At 51.2% G+C, this 20,951-nt stretch overlaps 1 protein-coding gene across 3 annotated transcripts in view; it reads right to left on the minus strand.

Moving 5' to 3' along the window:
- The window catches only part of rsf1a (remodeling and spacing factor 1a), a 119,190-nt gene extending 106,374 nt beyond the window's left edge, over positions 1-12,816 (minus strand). For all 3 annotated transcript variants that reach the window (XM_069892158.1, XM_069892159.1, XM_069892157.1), the window contains exon 1: positions 12,659-12,816. In XM_069892158.1, the coding sequence (XP_069748259.1) occupies positions 12,659-12,788 (130 nt within the window). In that variant the 5' untranslated portion in view covers positions 12,789-12,816. The remainder of the gene's footprint in view (positions 1-12,658) is intronic.
- Positions 12,817-20,951: the final 8,135 nt, after the last annotated feature.

The raw sequence follows: 20,951 nt of genomic DNA on the forward strand, positions 1-20,951 counted from the left end.
TGATAACCATTGAATGTTACCTTTAGACTGATGGGAGAGACACAGAAAACATAACATAAAACATAACAATTACAGCACGGAAACAGGCCATTAGGCCCTTCTAGTCCGCACCGAACCAAACACCCCTCTCTAGTCCCACCTCCCTGCACAATGCCCATAACCCTCCATCTTCTTCTCATCCATAGACCTGTCCAACCTTTTCTTAAATAATACAATTGACTCCGCCGCCACTATTTCTCCCGGAAGATCATTCCACACGGCTACCACTCTCTGAGTAAAGAAGTTCCCCCTCATGTTACCTCTAGATGAAATTCAATTTAATTTGGTGCAATTTTTTGACATCAGACCAAAGCTCTATCTCTCACAAATGGTAAATGTCAAACAGGAGTGAATAAATCAAATCATACATTAGATCAAAGCAAAAATCACAATCAGTTTATGTGTAAAGGTTCATAATCACTGGTTTATTCACGATTTAGAAAATTTTGTCATGCAACTTCTATTTAAATGAAGTTTGGTCATGATCTAATGCAGCATACACCATTACAAATAATACACCCTCCTAAATGAACAAATTACTAAAGTTTTGAGCTCCACCATTTCTCGTCACCAAGTCATGGACTATTAGGATGTTCAATTCTTTATGGGTCACTTTTGAGTGTTCAATGAATTTTACTTGAAAGTACTAATATTGAGGTCAAAGAAGAAAGTTTGCAGATGCTGTCATGGTAGTTAAATACAGTACACAAAAGTGCTCGAGAAACTGAACAAGTCACATAGTGTCCCTTACGTAGCAAAGATATGTAACCAATGTTTTGGGTCTGAGCCCTTTATAAGATATGACAAAAAGCAGGCAAGTGTGTGAATATAAAGATATACAAAATTATGTTTGTTATAGACGAGTAAGACGAGTAAGTGCAAACAGTCTTTTGGCACTTAGGGTGGATGAGACAAGAACTTGAACACATGGGATGAGTGTGAAAGATGAAATGTTTAAGGGGAATATTACAGGGAATGTCTTAGAAACACAGAAGATAGGAGCAGGAGTAGGTCATTCGGCCCTTCGAGCCTGCTCCGCCATTCAACGAGATCATGGCTGATCTTAAAGTTCAGTACCCCGTCCCCGCCTTCTCTCCGTAACCTGGTGAAAGTGTGGAATGAATTGCAAAGGTGATGGATGCAGGTTAGATTTCAACACGATTGAATCACCTCATGGATGGGAGGGGTGTGGAGGGCAATGGCACCAATTAGAGAAAATATTTCAGCATGGACGAGATGGGCCGATTTCTCTGCCGTGGTGTTCTGTGGTTCTATGGTCCTGCAATATGCAATCAAAACTATTAATAACCAAGTGGTAGAACAGTTCCAGCATTTCTTCTTCAAACAGCCATGTGTTACGACACCTGCAAAGTGACATGAACACACCTTTTACTTCAGTAAATTGGACTGGCTCTAAAATGACGAGGTCACTGCATTAGAATTAATGAAACTGACAACTCACAATAAAGCATTAGACCTTCCGAACTAAGCAGGAATGGAATGTCACAATCAAAACAATTCTTTTTTCGGACTGCTCGGCAAACAAGTATCACATACCTGTAGAGCCAGACATCATATTTTCCTTTCTCCATTAAGTACATTAAAAAGATTTTCCACATTCCCATTAAAAGCATTGATGCTTCATTTTTTTTGTCAACAGCTTCATGTGCTGCCTTTTCACATCCCTCATTACCCAATTTTCCTCAAGCACCCACCCCGTTGAAAAGATTTTGAATCAGTGGCTGCGAGATGACACCTTTCTGAAACTACAAAGTGAAGAAAATTCTTGCCAACACAATGCCCATATTCTAGATTTCCCTCTTAGAAGGGTTGTTCAACATTTACCCTACCAATTCACATTATTGTCAGTATGTTAAAAAGTTAATTTCAACAGGGTAGTAGAGGCAGGCCCTGCTTTATGCAAAGCTTTCATTCCTGAGAAACATCATAAATTGATTTCTCTGCCAGTTAGAAATATCTATTTCTATAGCTACCATTATTGTATCAATCTAAATACACTTGCTATAATTCTTTATGTTATTGAATATTCATTCTAATGTGCCCATAATTAAACTAATGAAATACAAACTCCATGCAGAGTGAACTCAGGAAGTCAGACAGACCTCATGCATGGTCAGTCAACCTTTAGGGTCAGGAGTGGGAAAGGAAATAGGGTGCAAAATAAATGGGGGCGGTAGTCTGAGGAGGAGCCAAGAGGTGATAAGATACTGAACAATGAAAGTAGGAGAGACTGGTGGAAGAGACTACAGAGGTTTTTTTTAAGGGTTGGGGAGGGAAGTAAAGGGAAAAGTTAGGGGGGGGGGAGGGAAGGGAAGGGGGAAGTGGAGGGGACAGGTAAAGGACAGATGGAAAGGGTAGAACCAGATCAGGAAGGGGTTATCTGTTTATGTGGGAAGGATCTGACTACCCAGGAGAAATGTAAAACTGTACATTGTTCCTCATGTTTACATTTGGCCTCACCCTGAGCATTGGAGGAGGCAGAGGAGAAAACAGTTTTAAATGCTTTAAAAATGTATGGGAAAATTTGCATAAAGTTGGACTGTTGCAAGTCAAGCTCGGTCTCAGATGGAAAACAAACTTGTATAAATATGACGTAAAGGTACCATTATTGACACTCAAGTATGTTACAATGTAACATACATGAAATTCTTTAACTTTTGTCTACCACAAGGCAGAGAGTCGCCACTTTGTCCAGCACCCCTCACAGAAACCCACAGCACCTGATGTTCCTAGGAGGTCCCCCCTCCAAGAACCAACCAGTCCTGAGTCTGCTTAGCTTCTGGGGTCAGACTGCTTAGGAACACCAGATGCCGCAGAGCCTCCACATTATTCTAGCTCCTAACCCCCTTCCTTCTCCATTTAGAGAGCTACCCCCTCCCTCTACCACTTCCCAACATATTTCTCTTCCCCTAACCTCTTGCCTGTGCCTCTTCCACCCCTCCCCCTATTTTATTCAAGCATCTGCCTGCTTTTTGGTTATTCCTTGATGAAGGGCTCAGGCTCAAAATGTTGGATCTATATTTGCTACACAAGGAATGTTGCATGACTTGCTGAGTTTCTCCAGCACTTTTGTGTTTAATGATAGAAGTAATGTTCATATCCCCGTTCCACTGGTTCTCAATCCTTCTTTCCCCCACTTACATTCCACCTTAAGTAATCCCTTGTATCCACAGATCACCTATGGCATAGGATGCTATAGATGCTGTGGTTAGTAAGGGATTACTTAAAGTCATATGTGAGTGGGGGAAAAAGTTTGAAAACCACTGCAATACTCGCTCAACTCTAGGAACAACATCTGTTTATCCAATTGCTCCATAATTATTTTCCCCTTCAAAGGCAGTATGACATTCATATAATGTGCTATTATATCACAAGATAATCCATCTAACACAAAAGATCGTAGACTATCTGAAATAATGCACAATTTTGTCTGCAAATGTAAAGTAATAGAGCAATTGTGATGTTTCGGATGGTGTATCTCTGTTACACGGTAACTTGCCTTTGCTTCTTGACTGACCAGAATGATATATTTGCCTTTTGCTGTGTCAAGGAGAGGTCTGACTTCCTGTAAATAATGTAGAAACATTTCCATATTCTAAATCTGTTAGAAATTCCACCATTCCGCAGTATTTTGATGCTTTGTGGATCACTTTTATAGCACGCAACTGGAACCTTCAATTGTTCAGCCCACTTGTTTCCTTTGCTCTTCAACATGAATTCCTCAGATTCAGTTGGGCACTACAAGCACCAACTTCAACAGTTCATTGTTATTTTGCATGTACTTAACCACAATTCTGTCCTCAAGTACACTTTTCCAGAGCACTGGCTGATTTTGTTTTCCATTCTTACCCTAACTAAAGTCAGTTAACTCAATCCAGACGGGGGAATAAAACATCTATCCCAGCAGTCTGCCTTGCGTAGAATCAAACCTTGGAACTCATTCCAGATCTAGGATGCCTAGAACAGGAAGTCAGCCATTTTATACCTAAATGAGGCAACTTCTTTTTACAAGTTTGTGAATCTTATGGTTGAACTCTAACACAGCCATGCTCAACGGAGGGTCACAGCACATTTCAGTAAGTCTCATTTTATTTTTGCCTCACTTGGCATAAATATTTATTTTGTTTTATGTAGTCAGTAGGAGAGAAGTGTGGAAGAAATCAAAAAAGCATCTTAAATATTTCTTTACTTGACTACCTTTAACTAGCCCCTCAACCAACCAATATTGGGGAGGGGGCTGATGAGCTCAAGCAGCAAGAGAATTTTGGCTTAGTGGGAACATTTTAAGAATTTTCTTGTCAAATTTACAACCTTGTTTTTACACATGAAAACAATAAGCTGCTGTAGGAGCACAGCAGGTCAGGCAGCACCCATGGATAGATGTCAATGCTTCAGGTTGGGGGACCCTTTATCAAGACTAAAGTAAAAAGTTGGTTTATATATATATCTGGGAAATGATCAAAGGATATTAGAAAAAAGGTGGGAGAGGCAGAGCAGAGATACAGGAAGGAGGAGACCCCATTAGGGAGTAAAAAATTAGAGAGAAAAGTACCACCTGGAATGCATTGCTGGGTGTGGCGATAAGAGGTTGACACAATAGTCATTGATAAGACTTGGATAAGCACATGAATGTTAGAAAAATGGAGGTTGTGAGAGTGAGAGAGGGAAGGGGTGATTGATGTGAAGTAGATTTATACAGGTTAGCAAAACATCATGGGGCAAAGGGCCCATACTCTTCTGTACTGTTCCATGTTAACAGCAGTAAGTAAAGCAGTGGAACCAGAGAGAGGGGGTATTAATTAAAATTGGAACATTTGATGTTCATGTTGTAAGGTTTCAAGACAGTCCAGGAGAAGTATGATGTGTTGTTCCTCAAGTTCAAGATTCGTCTCATCCTGATAACGGATGAGGCTGAAAACAGGTGTGGGAATGCTGCAAAGAATGAAAATGGTTGGGAAGATCAAGCTTCGACTCTGAGCGCAGGTGTTCAGCAAAGAGGTTACCCACTACTTGTTTCTTGAATCAGAAATATTTGTCTTCACTGCAGACCACCCAATAACCCACCAACAACAAATAATCTGTGAACAAAAGGTTGCAAAATACTCGTCTTTTACACATCTGTGGATGCTTCAAGTCAAATTTATTGTCATCTGATTGTAAAAGTACAACCCAACGTAACGCAGACACACCATCAGAAACAACACACTTACAGACCAACAATACACATGCAGGACGGCTATTTTAGCCATAAAAATATTGTTTCGTGAATAGGAATGGTGAGCGCGAACAGCTTTGTGGCTGTGATGGACAAAGTTTTAGACACAAAAAAAATATGGCATACTCCCATTTTTATTTCTGCCCAGAATATTCATTTTACAGTCATTCCACACCATGCATGCATTACTCAAACATAATCAAGAGAACGTTTCCTGCAGCATTCTCATTCAAGTGGAATTATTAACATGTAAAAGCATCATCAGTAATTAACACTTCACAAGACTGAAATCGTATCAACAGGTTTGCATTAAGGAGAGGTCGCTACAGAGTGAACTTAATAAGTAACGCAAAAATGGGGGTGGGGGTGGGGGGCATTTATTTCATTAAGAAGCTTTTGGTGGGATGGGGGTCCGTGCCTCAGGTAAGGGGGGTCCGTGCCTCAGGTAAGGGGGGTCCGTGCCTCAGGTAAGGGGGGTCCGTGCCTCAGGTAAGGGGGGTCCGTGCCTCAGGTAAGGGGGGTCCGTGCCTCAGGTAAGGGGGGTCCGTGCCTCAGGTAAGGGGGGTCCGTGCCTCAGGTAAGGGGGGTCCGTGCCTCAGGTAAGGGGGGTCCGTGCCTCAGGTAAGGGGGGTCCGTGCCTCAGGTAAGGGGGGTCCGTGCCTCAGGTAAGGGGGGTCCGTGCCTCAGGTAAGGGGGGTCCGTGCCTCAGGTAAGGGGGGTCCGTGCCTCAGGTAAGGGGGGTCCGTGCCTCAGGTAAGGGGGGTCCGTGCCTCAGGTAAGGGGGGTCCGTGCCTCAGGTAAGGGGGGTCCGTGCCTCAGGTAAGGGGGGTCCGTGCCTCAGGTAAGGGGGGTCCGTGCCTCAGGTAAGGGGGGTCCGTGCCTCAGGTAAGGGGGGTCCGTGCCTCAGGTAAGGGGGGTCCGTGCCTCAGGTAAGGGGGGTCCGTGCCTCAGGTAAGGGGGGTCCGTGCCTCAGGTAAGGGGGGTCCGTGCCTCAGGTAAGGGGGGTCCGTGCCTCAGGTAAGGGGGGTCCGTGCCTCAGGTAAGGGGGGTCCGTGCCTCAGGTAAGGGGGGTCCGTGCCTCAGGTAAGGGGGGTCCGTGCCTCAGGTAAGGGGGGTCCGTGCCTCAGGTAAGGGGGGTCCGTGCCTCAGGTAAGGGGGGTCCGTGCCTCAGGTAAGGGGGGTCCGTGCCTCAGGTAAGGGGGGTCCGTGCCTCAGGTAAGGGGGGTCCGTGCCTCAGGTAAGGGGGGTCCGTGCCTCAGGTAAGGGGGGTCCGTGCCTCAGGTAAGGGGGGTCCGTGCCTCAGGTAAGGGGGGTCCGTGCCTCAGGTAAGGGGGGTCCGTGCCTCAGGTAAGGGGGGTCCGTGCCTCAGGTAAGGGGGGTCCGTGCCTCAGGTAAGGGGGGTCCGTGCCTCAGGTAAGGGGGGTCCGTGCCTCAGGTAAGGGGGGTCCGTGCCTCAGGTAAGGGGGGTCCGTGCCTCAGGTAAGGGGGGTCCGTGCCTCAGGTAAGGGGGGTCCGTGCCTCAGGTAAGGGGGGTCCGTGCCTCAGGTAAGGGGGGTCCGTGCCTCAGGTAAGGGGGGTCCGTGCCTCAGGTAAGGGGGGTCCGTGCCTCAGGTAAGGGGGGTCCGTGCCTCAGGTAAGGGGGGTCCGTGCCTCAGGTAAGGGGGGTCCGTGCCTCAGGTAAGGGGGGTCCGTGCCTCAGGTAAGGGGGGTCCGTGCCTCAGGTAAGGGGGGTCCGTGCCTCAGGTAAGGGGGGTCCGTGCCTCAGGTAAGGGGGGTCCGTGCCTCAGGTAAGGGGGGTCCGTGCCTCAGGTAAGGGGGGTCCGTGCCTCAGGTAAGGGGGGTCCGTGCCTCAGGTAAGGGGGGTCCGTGCCTCAGGTAAGGGGGGTCCGTGCCTCAGGTAAGGGGGGTCCGTGCCTCAGGTAAGGGGGGTCCGTGCCTCAGGTAAGGGGGGTCCGTGCCTCAGGTAAGGGGGGTCCGTGCCTCAGGTAAGGGGGGTCCGTGCCTCAGGTAAGGGGGGTCCGTGCCTCAGGTAAGGGGGGTCCGTGCCTCAGGTAAGGGGGGTCCGTGCCTCAGGTAAGGGGGGTCCGTGCCTCAGGTAAGGGGGGTCCGTGCCTCAGGTAAGGGGGGTCCGTGCCTCAGGTAAGGGGGGTCCGTGCCTCAGGTAAGGGGGGTCCGTGCCTCAGGTAAGGGGGGTCCGTGCCTCAGGTAAGGGGGGTCCGTGCCTCAGGTAAGGGGGGTCCGTGCCTCAGGTAAGGGGGGTCCGTGCCTCAGGTAAGGGGGGTCCGTGCCTCAGGTAAGGGGGGTCCGTGCCTCAGGTAAGGGGGGGTCCGTGCCTCAGGTAAGGGGGGGTCCGTGCCTCAGGTAAGGGGGGGTCCGTGCCTCAGGTAAGGGGGGGTCCGTGCCTCAGGTAAGGGGGGGTCCGTGCCTCAGGTAAGGGGGGGTCCGTGCCTCAGGTAAGGGGGGGTCCGTGCCTCAGGTAAGGGGGGGTCCGTGCCTCAGGTAAGGGGGGGTCCGTGCCTCAGGTAAGGGGGGGTCCGTGCCTCAGGTAAGGGGGGGTCCGTGCCTCAGGTAAGGGGGGGTCCGTGCCTCAGGTAAGGGGGGGTCCGTGCCTCAGGTAAGGGGGGGTCCGTGCCTCAGGTAAGGGGGGGTCCGTGCCTCAGGTAAGGGGGGGTCCGTGCCTCAGGTAAGGGGGGGTCCGTGCCTCAGGTAAGGGGGGGTCCGTGCCTCAGGTAAGGGGGGGTCCGTGCCTCAGGTAAGGGGGGGTCCGTGCCTCAGGTAAGGGGGGGTCCGTGCCTCAGGTAAGGGGGGGTCCGTGCCTCAGGTAAGGGGGGGTCCGTGCCTCAGGTAAGGGGGGGTCCGTGCCTCAGGTAAGGGGGGGTCCGTGCCTCAGGTAAGGGGGGGTCCGTGCCTCAGGTAAGGGGGGGTCCGTGCCTCAGGTAAGGGGGGGTCCGTGCCTCAGGTAAGGGGGGGTCCGTGCCTCAGGTAAGGGGGGGTCCGTGCCTCAGGTAAGGGGGGGTCCGTGCCTCAGGTAAGGGGGGGTCCGTGCCTCAGGTAAGGGGGGGTCCGTGCCTCAGGTAAGGGGGGGTCCGTGCCTCAGGTAAGGGGGGGTCCGTGCCTCAGGTAAGGGGGGGTCCGTGCCTCAGGTAAGGGGGGGTCCGTGCCTCAGGTAAGGGGGGGTCCGTGCCTCAGGTAAGGGGGGGTCCGTGCCTCAGGTAAGGGGGGGTCCGTGCCTCAGGTAAGGGGGGGTCCGTGCCTCAGGTAAGGGGGGGTCCGTGCCTCAGGTAAGGGGGGGTCCGTGCCTCAGGTAAGGGGGGGTCCGTGCCTCAGGTAAGGGGGGGTCCGTGCCTCAGGTAAGGGGGGGTCCGTGCCTCAGGTAAGGGGGGGTCCGTGCCTCAGGTAAGGGGGGGTCCGTGCCTCAGGTAAGGGGGGGTCCGTGCCTCAGGTAAGGGGGGGTCCGTGCCTCAGGTAAGGGGGGGTCCGTGCCTCAGGTAAGGGGGGGTCCGTGCCTCAGGTAAGGGGGGGTCCGTGCCTCAGGTAAGGGGGGGTCCGTGCCTCAGGTAAGGGGGGGTCCGTGCCTCAGGTAAGGGGGGGTCCGTGCCTCAGGTAAGGGGGGGTCCGTGCCTCAGGTAAGGGGGGGTCCGTGCCTCAGGTAAGGGGGGGTCCGTGCCTCAGGTAAGGGGGGGTCCGTGCCTCAGGTAAGGGGGGGTCCGTGCCTCAGGTAAGGGGGGGTCCGTGCCTCAGGTAAGGGGGGGTCCGTGCCTCAGGTAAGGGGGGGTCCGTGCCTCAGGTAAGGGGGGGTCCGTGCCTCAGGTAAGGGGGGGTCCGTGCCTCAGGTAAGGGGGGGTCCGTGCCTCAGGTAAGGGGGGGTCCGTGCCTCAGGTAAGGGGGGGTCCGTGCCTCAGGTAAGGGGGGGTCCGTGCCTCAGGTAAGGGGGGGTCCGTGCCTCAGGTAAGGGGGGGTCCGTGCCTCAGGTAAGGGGGGGTCCGTGCCTCAGGTAAGGGGGGGTCCGTGCCTCAGGTAAGGGGGGGTCCGTGCCTCAGGTAAGGGGGGGTCCGTGCCTCAGGTAAGGGGGGGTCCGTGCCTCAGGTAAGGGGGGGTCCGTGCCTCAGGTAAGGGGGGGTCCGTGCCTCAGGTAAGGGGGGGTCCGTGCCTCAGGTAAGGGGGGGTCCGTGCCTCAGGTAAGGGGGGGTCCGTGCCTCAGGTAAGGGGGGGTCCGTGCCTCAGGTAAGGGGGGGTCCGTGCCTCAGGTAAGGGGGGGTCCGTGCCTCAGGTAAGGGGGGGTCCGTGCCTCAGGTAAGGGGGGGTCCGTGCCTCAGGTAAGGGGGGGTCCGTGCCTCAGGTAAGGGGGGGTCCGTGCCTCAGGTAAGGGGGGGTCCGTGCCTCAGGTAAGGGGGGGTCCGTGCCTCAGGTAAGGGGGGGTCCGTGCCTCAGGTAAGGGGGGGTCCGTGCCTCAGGTAAGGGGGGGTCCGTGCCTCAGGTAAGGGGGGGTCCGTGCCTCAGGTAAGGGGGGGTCCGTGCCTCAGGTAAGGGGGGGTCCGTGCCTCAGGTAAGGGGGGGTCCGTGCCTCAGGTAAGGGGGGGTCCGTGCCTCAGGTAAGGGGGGGTCCGTGCCTCAGGTAAGGGGGGGTCCGTGCCTCAGGTAAGGGGGGGTCCGTGCCTCAGGTAAGGGGGGGTCCGTGCCTCAGGTAAGGGGGGGTCCGTGCCTCAGGTAAGGGGGGGTCCGTGCCTCAGGTAAGGGGGGGTCCGTGCCTCAGGTAAGGGGGGGTCCGTGCCTCAGGTAAGGGGGGGTCCGTGCCTCAGGTAAGGGGGGGTCCGTGCCTCAGGTAAGGGGGGGTCCGTGCCTCAGGTAAGGGGGGGTCCGTGCCTCAGGTAAGGGGGGGTCCGTGCCTCAGGTAAGGGGGGGTCCGTGCCTCAGGTAAGGGGGGGTCCGTGCCTCAGGTAAGGGGGGGTCCGTGCCTCAGGTAAGGGGGGGTCCGTGCCTCAGGTAAGGGGGGGTCCGTGCCTCAGGTAAGGGGGGGTCCGTGCCTCAGGTAAGGGGGGGTCCGTGCCTCAGGTAAGGGGGGGTCCGTGCCTCAGGTAAGGGGGGGTCCGTGCCTCAGGTAAGGGGGGGTCCGTGCCTCAGGTAAGGGGGGGTCCGTGCCTCAGGTAAGGGGGGGTCCGTGCCTCAGGTAAGGGGGGGTCCGTGCCTCAGGTAAGGGGGGGTCCGTGCCTCAGGTAAGGGGGGGTCCGTGCCTCAGGTAAGGGGGGGTCCGTGCCTCAGGTAAGGGGGGGTCCGTGCCTCAGGTAAGGGGGGGTCCGTGCCTCAGGTAAGGGGGGGTCCGTGCCTCAGGTAAGGGGGGGTCCGTGCCTCAGGTAAGGGGGGGTCCGTGCCTCAGGTAAGGGGGGGTCCGTGCCTCAGGTAAGGGGGGGTCCGTGCCTCAGGTAAGGGGGGGTCCGTGCCTCAGGTAAGGGGGGGTCCGTGCCTCAGGTAAGGGGGGGTCCGTGCCTCAGGTAAGGGGGGGTCCGTGCCTCAGGTAAGGGGGGGTCCGTGCCTCAGGTAAGGGGGGGTCCGTGCCTCAGGTAAGGGGGGGTCCGTGCCTCAGGTAAGGGGGGGTCCGTGCCTCAGGTAAGGGGGGGTCCGTGCCTCAGGTAAGGGGGGGTCCGTGCCTCAGGTAAGGGGGGGTCCGTGCCTCAGGTAAGGGGGGGTCCGTGCCTCAGGTAAGGGGGGGTCCGTGCCTCAGGTAAGGGGGGGTCCGTGCCTCAGGTAAGGGGGGGTCCGTGCCTCAGGTAAGGGGGGGTCCGTGCCTCAGGTAAGGGGGGGTCCGTGCCTCAGGTAAGGGGGGGTCCGTGCCTCAGGTAAGGGGGGGTCCGTGCCTCAGGTAAGGGGGGGTCCGTGCCTCAGGTAAGGGGGGGTCCGTGCCTCAGGTAAGGGGGGGTCCGTGCCTCAGGTAAGGGGGGGTCCGTGCCTCAGGTAAGGGGGGGTCCGTGCCTCAGGTAAGGGGGGGTCCGTGCCTCAGGTAAGGGGGGGTCCGTGCCTCAGGTAAGGGGGGGTCCGTGCCTCAGGTAAGGGGGGGTCCGTGCCTCAGGTAAGGGGGGGTCCGTGCCTCAGGTAAGGGGGGGTCCGTGCCTCAGGTAAGGGGGGGTCCGTGCCTCAGGTAAGGGGGGGTCCGTGCCTCAGGTAAGGGGGGGTCCGTGCCTCAGGTAAGGGGGGGTCCGTGCCTCAGGTAAGGGGGGGTCCGTGCCTCAGGTAAGGGGGGGTCCGTGCCTCAGGTAAGGGGGGGTCCGTGCCTCAGGTAAGGGGGGGTCCGTGCCTCAGGTAAGGGGGGGTCCGTGCCTCAGGTAAGGGGGGGTCCGTGCCTCAGGTAAGGGGGGGTCCGTGCCTCAGGTAAGGGGGGGTCCGTGCCTCAGGTAAGGGGGGGTCCGTGCCTCAGGTAAGGGGGGGTCCGTGCCTCAGGTAAGGGGGGGTCCGTGCCTCAGGTAAGGGGGGGTCCGTGCCTCAGGTAAGGGGGGGTCCGTGCCTCAGGTAAGGGGGGGTCCGTGCCTCAGGTAAGGGGGGGTCCGTGCCTCAGGTAAGGGGGGGTCCGTGCCTCAGGTAAGGGGGGGTCCGTGCCTCAGGTAAGGGGGGGTCCGTGCCTCAGGTAAGGGGGGGTCCGTGCCTCAGGTAAGGGGGGGTCCGTGCCTCAGGTAAGGGGGGGTCCGTGCCTCAGGTAAGGGGGGGTCCGTGCCTCAGGTAAGGGGGGGTCCGTGCCTCAGGTAAGGGGGGGTCCGTGCCTCAGGTAAGGGGGGGTCCGTGCCTCAGGTAAGGGGGGGTCCGTGCCTCAGGTAAGGGGGGGTCCGTGCCTCAGGTAAGGGGGGGTCCGTGCCTCAGGTAAGGGGGGGTCCGTGCCTCAGGTAAGGGGGGGTCCGTGCCTCAGGTAAGGGGGGGGTCCGTGCCTCAGGTAAGGGGGGGTCCGTGCCTCAGGTAAGGGGGGGTCCGTGCCTCAGGTAAGGGGGGGTCCGTGCCTCAGGTAAGGGAGGCGAAGAGAAGCAAAATGTAGCCAGTGGGCAGGGAGGACTGAATAAAAGCACAAATCAGAGATCGGGGGGGGATGTTTCATGATTTTTAATGATTGCATTACTTGTAACAGGAAGTCTCCGGTGGTGTCTGCGCATGCGCGGTGTTACAAGGCGCCTGGAAAAAAAATGGCCATTGGTTTTCGATTCATTTGTAATCGGTTGAGCAAAGAAACTGCTTTTATGAGTTTGCACCGAAGTGAAGCGGAGGGGAGTTCGGAGTCCGACGTTTGTGCAAACAATGCAGTCACCACACATAATGGGCATGGGGGGGGGGGGGGGGGGGGTCTCTTTACCCCGCAATGACCCTATCGTGGCGTCTTTCTTGGAAACACTTGTTTTTAATCCTTACCCGATTTTTTATTTTCCAGCGCTTCCTCCAGCTCGGGGAAGGTGAATTCGGGCAGCTCCAGCGAGGCGCCATAGCGCTCCAGGAAAGAGCAGACAACGGCGAAATTGGGCTTGGAGGCGACGGCCGCCATCTTAATATCGGAGGACCAACCCGCCTCCTCCGCTATCCCGGCGTGCAACGCTGGCGTTCGTCCCAACGACGGCGAGGACCGAGCGGGGCGGGAGGAGTCCGCCACCGTCCCGCCCTGCACCGCGCGGCCGTTGCCAGGGGCAACCCCACTTTTCCTTTTGAAACACTGACTCTGGATCTTTTGCTGAAAGTTAGCAAATCAGAACACCGGCCCCTATCTCCAGAAAAGTCACTTGGGGGGGGGTTTCAAAAGTAGAAAAATAGGGTTTTTTTTAAACAAATTGAGGCTTGCAAATGAAGAGATTGAGGCCTATTGAATTCAGGCCGTGGTCAAGGTCATAAAGCCGAGCTTTTTTAATGATTGAGATCAAGTGTCTACTCTCCTTTCAGAAGTTCGGTGCAGACTGAGACGAGGAGATCGCTTCTCTGGGCTCCTTGGCTCTACCTGCTTCCATTCCCCATCCCATTTTCCCCTGCTGGCGCGTGGACGTCATGTGGGCCGGTTCGATGCCGCCTGGGAGTTGTCGTGCCCCCCCCCCCCAGAACTGGGAGAAAGGTTTGACTGTTGTTTTAGGTGGTCAACCTCTGCGACGGACTGTTGGCCGCTGCATTGGGGAAGACTCGTCCACGTGAGCTGGCTAAAGCCCGTCATTGGTGAAAGGCTGTGGCTACCCTCCAGAGTCCAAAACTAGGTGGACCTGGTTTGTCTGAGCATCCTATAAGGTCCTTTGTAAGGCGGTCTGCAAAGGTTCCTCTATGGGTGAATAGATTCGCAGTTTTCAGACTTCTCCATGTATACTGTCTCTCTTCGCCTGCTCAACAGTTTCTTAGGATTATGGTTGGAGTTGGAATGGTGGGGGACGAACTCCCCTGGGACCACCCAAGTACACGAGCTCAGCAGAGGAAGCTTGGAGGTCCTCCTTTGGAGTTGTTTTAATGCCCAGTAATACCCAGGAGAGCTCATCAGCCCAGTTTGGGTCTTCTAACTGAGCCATCAAGGCTAACATGAGATGTCGACGAAATCTTTCTACCATTCCATTGGCCTGGGGATGATAGGGATTTGTACCATAAATTGAGCAAGCGAGGAAGTAAATTTTGGTATTCTATCTAAAGTAACATGTGCCAGTAAACCAAAACAAGACATCCAGGAACTGAGGAGTGCCTGAGCACAAATGTCTGCAGTAGCATCCTCGGGCCACCACGTAAACTTGTCTATTAATGTAAAAAAATAACGATATCCTCCTGAAACAGGAAGCGGACCAACAATATCCATGTGGACATGAGCAAAGCGACGAGTAACTGCTGGGAAGGACTCCAGTGGTGCCTTAGTATGCCGCTGAACTTCTGCTTTCTGGCAGGCAATGCAGAACCTCGTCATTTGTGTAACATCTTTTTTAAGACTGTGCCACTCGAACCTGTCAGAAACCATACGAACTGTCGATCTCATCGATGGATGTGAGAGACCATGCACAGAGTCGAATACTCGACGTTTCCATGATGTCGGAACTACTGGGTGTGGGTGACCTGTTGATATATCACAGAGGAGTAGTTTGCCATCAACTCCAAACTGGACATCCTTCAATTGCGGGTTTGTGATTGCAGTTTGATAAGCATTTGCCTCATGGTCAGGTTCTTGGGCTGCGGCCAAAGTTGTGCAGTCAATACCTTGATCTGCAGAGAAAATCTCAAGTGGAGCAGAGTGGTTCCATACATCAGCTACTACATTGTCTTTTCCGGAAATATGTAGAATTTTTGTGGAAAATTCTGAAATGAATGATAATTGCTGTTGTCGCGCTGACCAGGGCTCTGCAACCTTGGAAAACACAAATGTTAAGGGCTTATGGTTGGTGTACATGGTAAAATCTCTGCCCTCCAAAAAATAACTGAAATGTCAAGTGAATGACCAAAAGCTCCTTATCAAAAGCACTGTATTTCTTCTCAGCTTCATAAAGATGGCAGCTGAAGAATGCTAACAGTTTGACATATTGACATATTGATGAAGTGCACCTCCTACGGCCATATTGGAAGCATCTGTAGAAAGAGCAGTGGTTGTATTTAAAACTGGGTAGCTGGGCGTAGTGGCATGAATCAGCAAATCTTTAATCTTCAAGAAGGCCTCGTTTCCCTCTTCAGTTCCAATGGATGGTTCTGGCATTTCCAGACAGTGAATCAAAAAGAGGCTTCATGATATGAGCTGTTCTCAGAAGAAACCAACAGTAAAAATGTACCATTCTGCAGAAAGAATTCTGCAGGTTTTTAACTGTAGCAGGTCTTGAGTATTTGGTAATGGCCCATCTTTGGAGGGCAGCAGAGTCATGCCTTCCTGAGTAATCCTATGCCCCAAGAAATCAATTGTTTTTTGTCCAAAAATGCATTTAGCTGGATTAATGGTCAATCCAAAGTCATGAAGACGAATAAGAAAATGTACAAAGATGTTCCAAATGTTCTTCCTTGGTTCTCTCGAAGTAAATGAAGACATTGGTCATACCACATCCTAAAGCATCCATCACCTGTTGAAATGATTGAGCAGCATTCTTTAATCCAAATGGCATTTGTTAAAATTCAAACAACCCAAATGGAGTAATTATTGCTGGTTTTGGAATGTCTTCTGGCTCTACCGGTATTTGGTGATGGCCACGCGCCAAGTCTATTTTGGAGAAGATCTTCGCTCCATGCAAATTAGCCGAGAAATCCTGAATATGAGGTATTGGATAATGGTCCAGAATGATGGTATAATTAAGCCACCTGTAATTTCCACATGGTCACCAACCTCCATTGTGTTTCGGGACCATGTGTAATGGAGAAGCACGGGGACTGTTGGACCTACGAATTATGGCTAGTTCCTCCATCTTGGAAAACTCTTCCTTAGCTAAACACAGCTTCTCTGGAGGCAAGCGACACGGTTGCATGGATAGGAGCATGGATAGGAGGGGCCTTAGTACAAATGCGGTGAGTAACACTTTGCTTTGCAGTGGAGGTAGAAAATTGTTGTAATCTCAGAAAAATCTTCTAACAGCTTGGAGAATTCATCTACTGGTTTACTTAATGTTTGAGGGTGCCGATCAGGGGCATAAGGCATTTGCCAGAGGAATAGTCTGAAAAGTAGTTCTGTCTATAAGATGACGAGAAATGAATGAGCCTGAAGAAAACCTGCACCAAGTAAAGGTCGCGATACTGCTGCTATAATGAATTGCCAAGTGTAAAGATGATTCTTTAACCTGACTATCATCTTCCTGGTGGAAAATATTGGAACTGTTAACTGGTCGTAGATGAAGGTCCGGGGTAGGATGGCATGTGTCAAAACCAGTGGGTGAAAGTACATTAACTTCCGAACCCATGTCCACCAGACATTTTCACTGGGACAACTGGTCCATACATACAGTAGGTGACCAGGCCTGAGGCTGCTCAGCTTCTGAGATCAGACAATCTCAGGTGTATTAAGGCTATTAGGTGAAGGAGAAATTAATTTGAGATTTTAGAGAATTCTCTGTTTGTTTATTATCAAATTAGGGCATTAGTGAAAGATAATTTTGGAAGAGAAATGAAAATTTCTAAGTTAACTAAATTTGAATGTGGTTTTATATTTTTCAGATAAAGGTTTGATATCAGAAATGTATGCATTATTACAAGATAGTATGGTTGAAAATTTTTTAGATCCATCTAGGATTAAATGGGAGGATGATTTAATTTGTGAGATTAGTCAGGTGGAATGGGAAAATAGGTGTTATTAAATTAATTAATGTAAGATATAGTATGGTTAATTATAATTTTTTGCATCAGTTATATTTAACACCTGAAAAATTGAAAAACTATGGATTTAGTAATTCAGATTGTGTTTGAGGTGTGGATGATGATGTGTTGGAACATTTCTACCTTCTGTTTGGTTTTGTGAGAAAGTTCATCCTTTTCTGGTTTAAAATTAGGGGATTTCTTCAAACTTTGTTTAAAATTCAATTTCCTTTAGATCCAAACATTTGTTTGTGAGGTTATTTTACTCCGTTAGTGGACTTGGGGTTGGATAAGTTTCAGACACCGTTTATTCGTCTAACATCGTAAATGTATCGCTATGTCTTGCGTAAATGTATCGCTATGTCTTGGAAAGATGAAGCGGAGTTAAATGTAGTTCGATGGCAGAATGAGTTGAAGTCGTGTATCTATATGGAGAAAATCACATACATTTATGATTTTTTTTGTTAAGATGTGGACACCATATATGAAGAATATGAATTTAGTAATAATGTAAATTACTGAATGTTTTTGTTTATTTTTAATGCTTCCCTTTAGGGATCTGTTGTGGGAGGGGAGAGGGGATGGGTTTGTTTTACTGTTTTATTATTAGACTACTTATTCTGGAAAAGTCTGTTTATTTTTATTGAGAAAATACTAAATAAAGTTTAAAAAAAAGTGAAGGAGAAATTGATAACCAAAGGACATAGTTTAAATGTGTTGAAGGAAGGATTTAGCAAGAACCGGAGAGAAGTTTTTTTTTAAAAACACGCACACACTCTGCCGGAGGAGGTACTTAAGGCAGGTAGTATTGCAATGTTTAAGAAAGAATTGCACAGATACAGAGATGGGATGGGTTTTGAGGGATGTGCGCCAATCAGAGGAAGGTGGGACATTTTGGTTGGTGTGGGCCAAATTGGCTGAAAGGCCTGTTTCCATTTGGTATGACTCTATAACTGATCCACTCTCAATTATATTGTATGAATCTTAACTGAGAACCATGGAACATTACAGCACAGAAACAGGCACCTTGAGCCCTTCTGGTCTGTGCTGAACTATTTTTTTTGCCTAGTCCCACTGACCTGCACCCAGTTCACATCCCTCATATCTCTCCCATCCATGTACCTGTCCAAGTTCCTCTTAGTTGCATTCACCACTTCATCTAGAAGCTCACTCCACACCCCTACCACTCTGTGAAGAAGTTCCCCTTCATATTCCCCCTAAACTTTCCCCTTTCACTCTTTCACCAGCGCCCCTCACAGAAACTTACAGCACCTGGTGTTCCTAGACGGTCTCCCCTCAAAGACTGACCAGGCCTGAGCCTGCTTAGCTTCTGAGATCAGATCATCTCAGGCTTATTCAGGCTATTAATAATAAGGGGAGAGGTAAACATTTATCATGTCTGTGAAAGAGAGAGAGACGGCGATGGGGGAAGTGGGGGGGTGGGGGTAGGTCTAACAGAAACCAGAGGTCAATATATTAATATATATTAATCCAGTTGGAGGGTGCCCAGACGGAAGATGAGGTTGTAGTGGCACTATGGCAGCATTACAGCTCGCAGATGACATCAGTGACGTCAGTGCGGGTCGAGCACGTGATTCTGGCTTTTAAAAGGTTGCCCGGGTCATGAAGAGTAAATCAGTTTGATTCACTCTAAAAACACCTTGTGTGATTATTTCATTATGTCCGTGATTCCAGTGGTGACCCCGATGTGTTCAAAAACTTATTTTTAGACAAACATGGACTCTGCAGCCATTGCTGGGAAGCTACCAGCTTTCTGGACAGCTGAGCCTGAACTGTGGATCCAACAGGCTGAAGCACAATTTCATCTTTGCGAATTCATATTGGATACCACTCGTTATTACTTGTCAATGCCCTAGATCAGGGGTGTCAAACTCAAATTCACGTAGGGCCAAAATTAAAAACTTGGACTAAGTCGAGGGCCAAACTAAATATTTATTGAAAATTTTCAACAACATCTGCATGTTTTCTCTTCTTTCAACGTATGTAATGTTAAACTTTTTCTTATTAAAATAAATGTTTAATAATAGTTTTGGATAAACTCTTTCAGAAGTATTAACAAATAAGAAATAAAATATTCAATAAATAATATTTCTCTATAGAGGATTTGTCAAATGTTGCTAGTGTGCTGTCGAATAGTAAAATCTGAGGGCTATTGAGAATGTGGGAGAATAACATGATTCCTGAAACAATCAAATGGGTGACTGATTGTGGGCATGAACTCTAGCAGGGTTATTTGCCATGCCCTTTTTCCATTGGTACAGATATCCTTTGATTTACACACTTTTCAAGTTTTATGCCTAATGAGCTTGTATCCAGGTGCAGGACCATTTTTAACCAGGAATATATTTATCACTGTGACATGAAACTATTGGAAGATCGTTTTATCCTGAGATTAAAGTTCATAATCCTTACTCAGGCCTGTGTGCGGGAGGGCGGGGTTTGCGGGCGATCGGGTTGGACAACGACAGTGCGGGGGCATCGGCTCTCGCTGCAGGGCGGCATCTCGGCGGATCAGCGGCCCCGTCACCGTGAGTCGCGGGTCGGCCTGCGGCAGGGAAGGGGAGTGGGCAACGGTCCTGGCGAGGTCAGGCCCGAGGCCTCCGGTTCCGGGCGCTGGGAAACGGCCTTGGCTTCCCCTGACACCGGCCAGGCCCCAAAACCAGAGTCCACGGTGAGACCCTGCAACGTAAACAGAGGAGGTGGGGGTGATTAGCGGGCTGACGCCAATGCATTCTGGGATTTGTTGTATTACTGTGCATGCGCTATACTGGCGCGGCGGCCAGCGGGCCACCTCTAATACATTTTTGAAATGATCTTGCGGGCCAAATATAATTATATCGCGGGCCAAATTTGGCCCGCGGGCCAGAGTTTGACATGTGTGCCCTAGATCATGGCGTCGCTAAGAGGGTCAGCGACTTCCTACGGGATCCACTACGTACCAGCAAATACGATGGTTTAAAAGCACTTGTATATGGTATGTCCCATAGGGAAAGGGAAGCCAAACTACAACATCTCAATGGGTTAAGAGCCTATGCCCCTTCAGAACTAATGGATGAAATGCTGTTCATGGCAGCTGGCGAAAGTCCCAATATGTTATTCGAGCAGCTCTTTTTGGAGTGAATGCCAGATGATATTAGGCTCTTGTTATCCATGTGTTCATTTGAAGACCCAAGGGCTGTAGCAGCAGAGGCAGACATTCTATGGCTGGTTAAAAAGCACAGCAAGGAAAGACAAGTCTGTGCAACCAACCCCTCTGAGATTGATCCAGAGTCACACTCTAGTGCTCTTAGCATATCACTCCCTACAAGCAGCAATGCCCCAAGTCAAGCAAGCAGCTTGTGGACACCTCGTCTTGGTGTTATTATTAAAGGCGTTGGGGAGTAAATGCTCGTTTGCAGGAAACGCCTTGGCCAACCGCAAGCAAGTTTTCTATGAGGGGCTCTGGACAAAATGACGACTCACTATCTGCCTTATGGTAGACAAAAGTTAAAGAATTTCCTGTATGTTACATTCTAAATGTAGTGTTATGTGACAATTATGGAACCTTTACCATTATCGGATCCAATTAATACCTTTTGTTGGTCTGGACTCCTCCCCCAGCCAGCACTGTCTCTATTCTGAGATTTTCCGTTTGTGTTTTTTTTACTCATTCTGTTTATTCTTTGCTTATTCTTTGAAGAAGGGCTCTGGCCTGAAATGTCGGCAATATATGGTGGCACAGTTAATGTAGCAGTTAGTTCAATGCTGTTATAGTGCCAGCAATCAGGACCAGGTTCAAATCCTGTGCTGTCTGTAAGGAGTTTGTATGTCCTCCCTGTATCTTCATGGGTTTCCTCCGTGTGCGGTGTTTTCCTCCCACCAAAATACCTACAGTACAAGAGAAAGAGAAGCAAAGGAGAGTCCCTTCAGTCACTGAGTCTCTGTGGATTTGCCTTCAGGTCTCCCACAGTCTCTGCAGCCATACAGACCAGTCCAAACCATTAACAACCTGAGCTCCAGATCCAAACCTCTGACGCGATTAGGAAGCCTCTCAGGAGCCCCTCTCACCCTCTGCACCCTCTTGCATCCCACTACTGATACCTGGTTCCCCTTCAGTCAGTCTTGAGCCAGTTTCAAGCTGTCTGGAGCTTGGTGTGTCCTTTGACCGAAGTCGCCAGCAACCCAGAGCTTTCATGGGTTACTCACCTTGAGTCACCAACAGACTGCCGCCTATGTGTTCTTCAGCCTCAGAGCCCGCCACTGTGGTTACCGGCCCAAAGGATCGTCTCCTCTGCTTCTCCTTACGAGACGGGGTATTTTCCCCATTTTCGGATGCTCTGCACCAGTCAAGAATAAACTTGAAGATGGCGGCGCTGCCAGTTGGTGTGGACCTGTGGGGAGTGAGGAGCTGAGATTCAGTGCCTCTGTGGGTTCC

Source organism: Narcine bancroftii, chromosome 7, assembly GCF_036971445.1.
Source record: "Narcine bancroftii isolate sNarBan1 chromosome 7, sNarBan1.hap1, whole genome shotgun sequence".
In the NCBI taxonomy this organism is placed as follows: Eukaryota; Metazoa; Chordata; class Chondrichthyes; order Torpediniformes; family Narcinidae; genus Narcine; species Narcine bancroftii.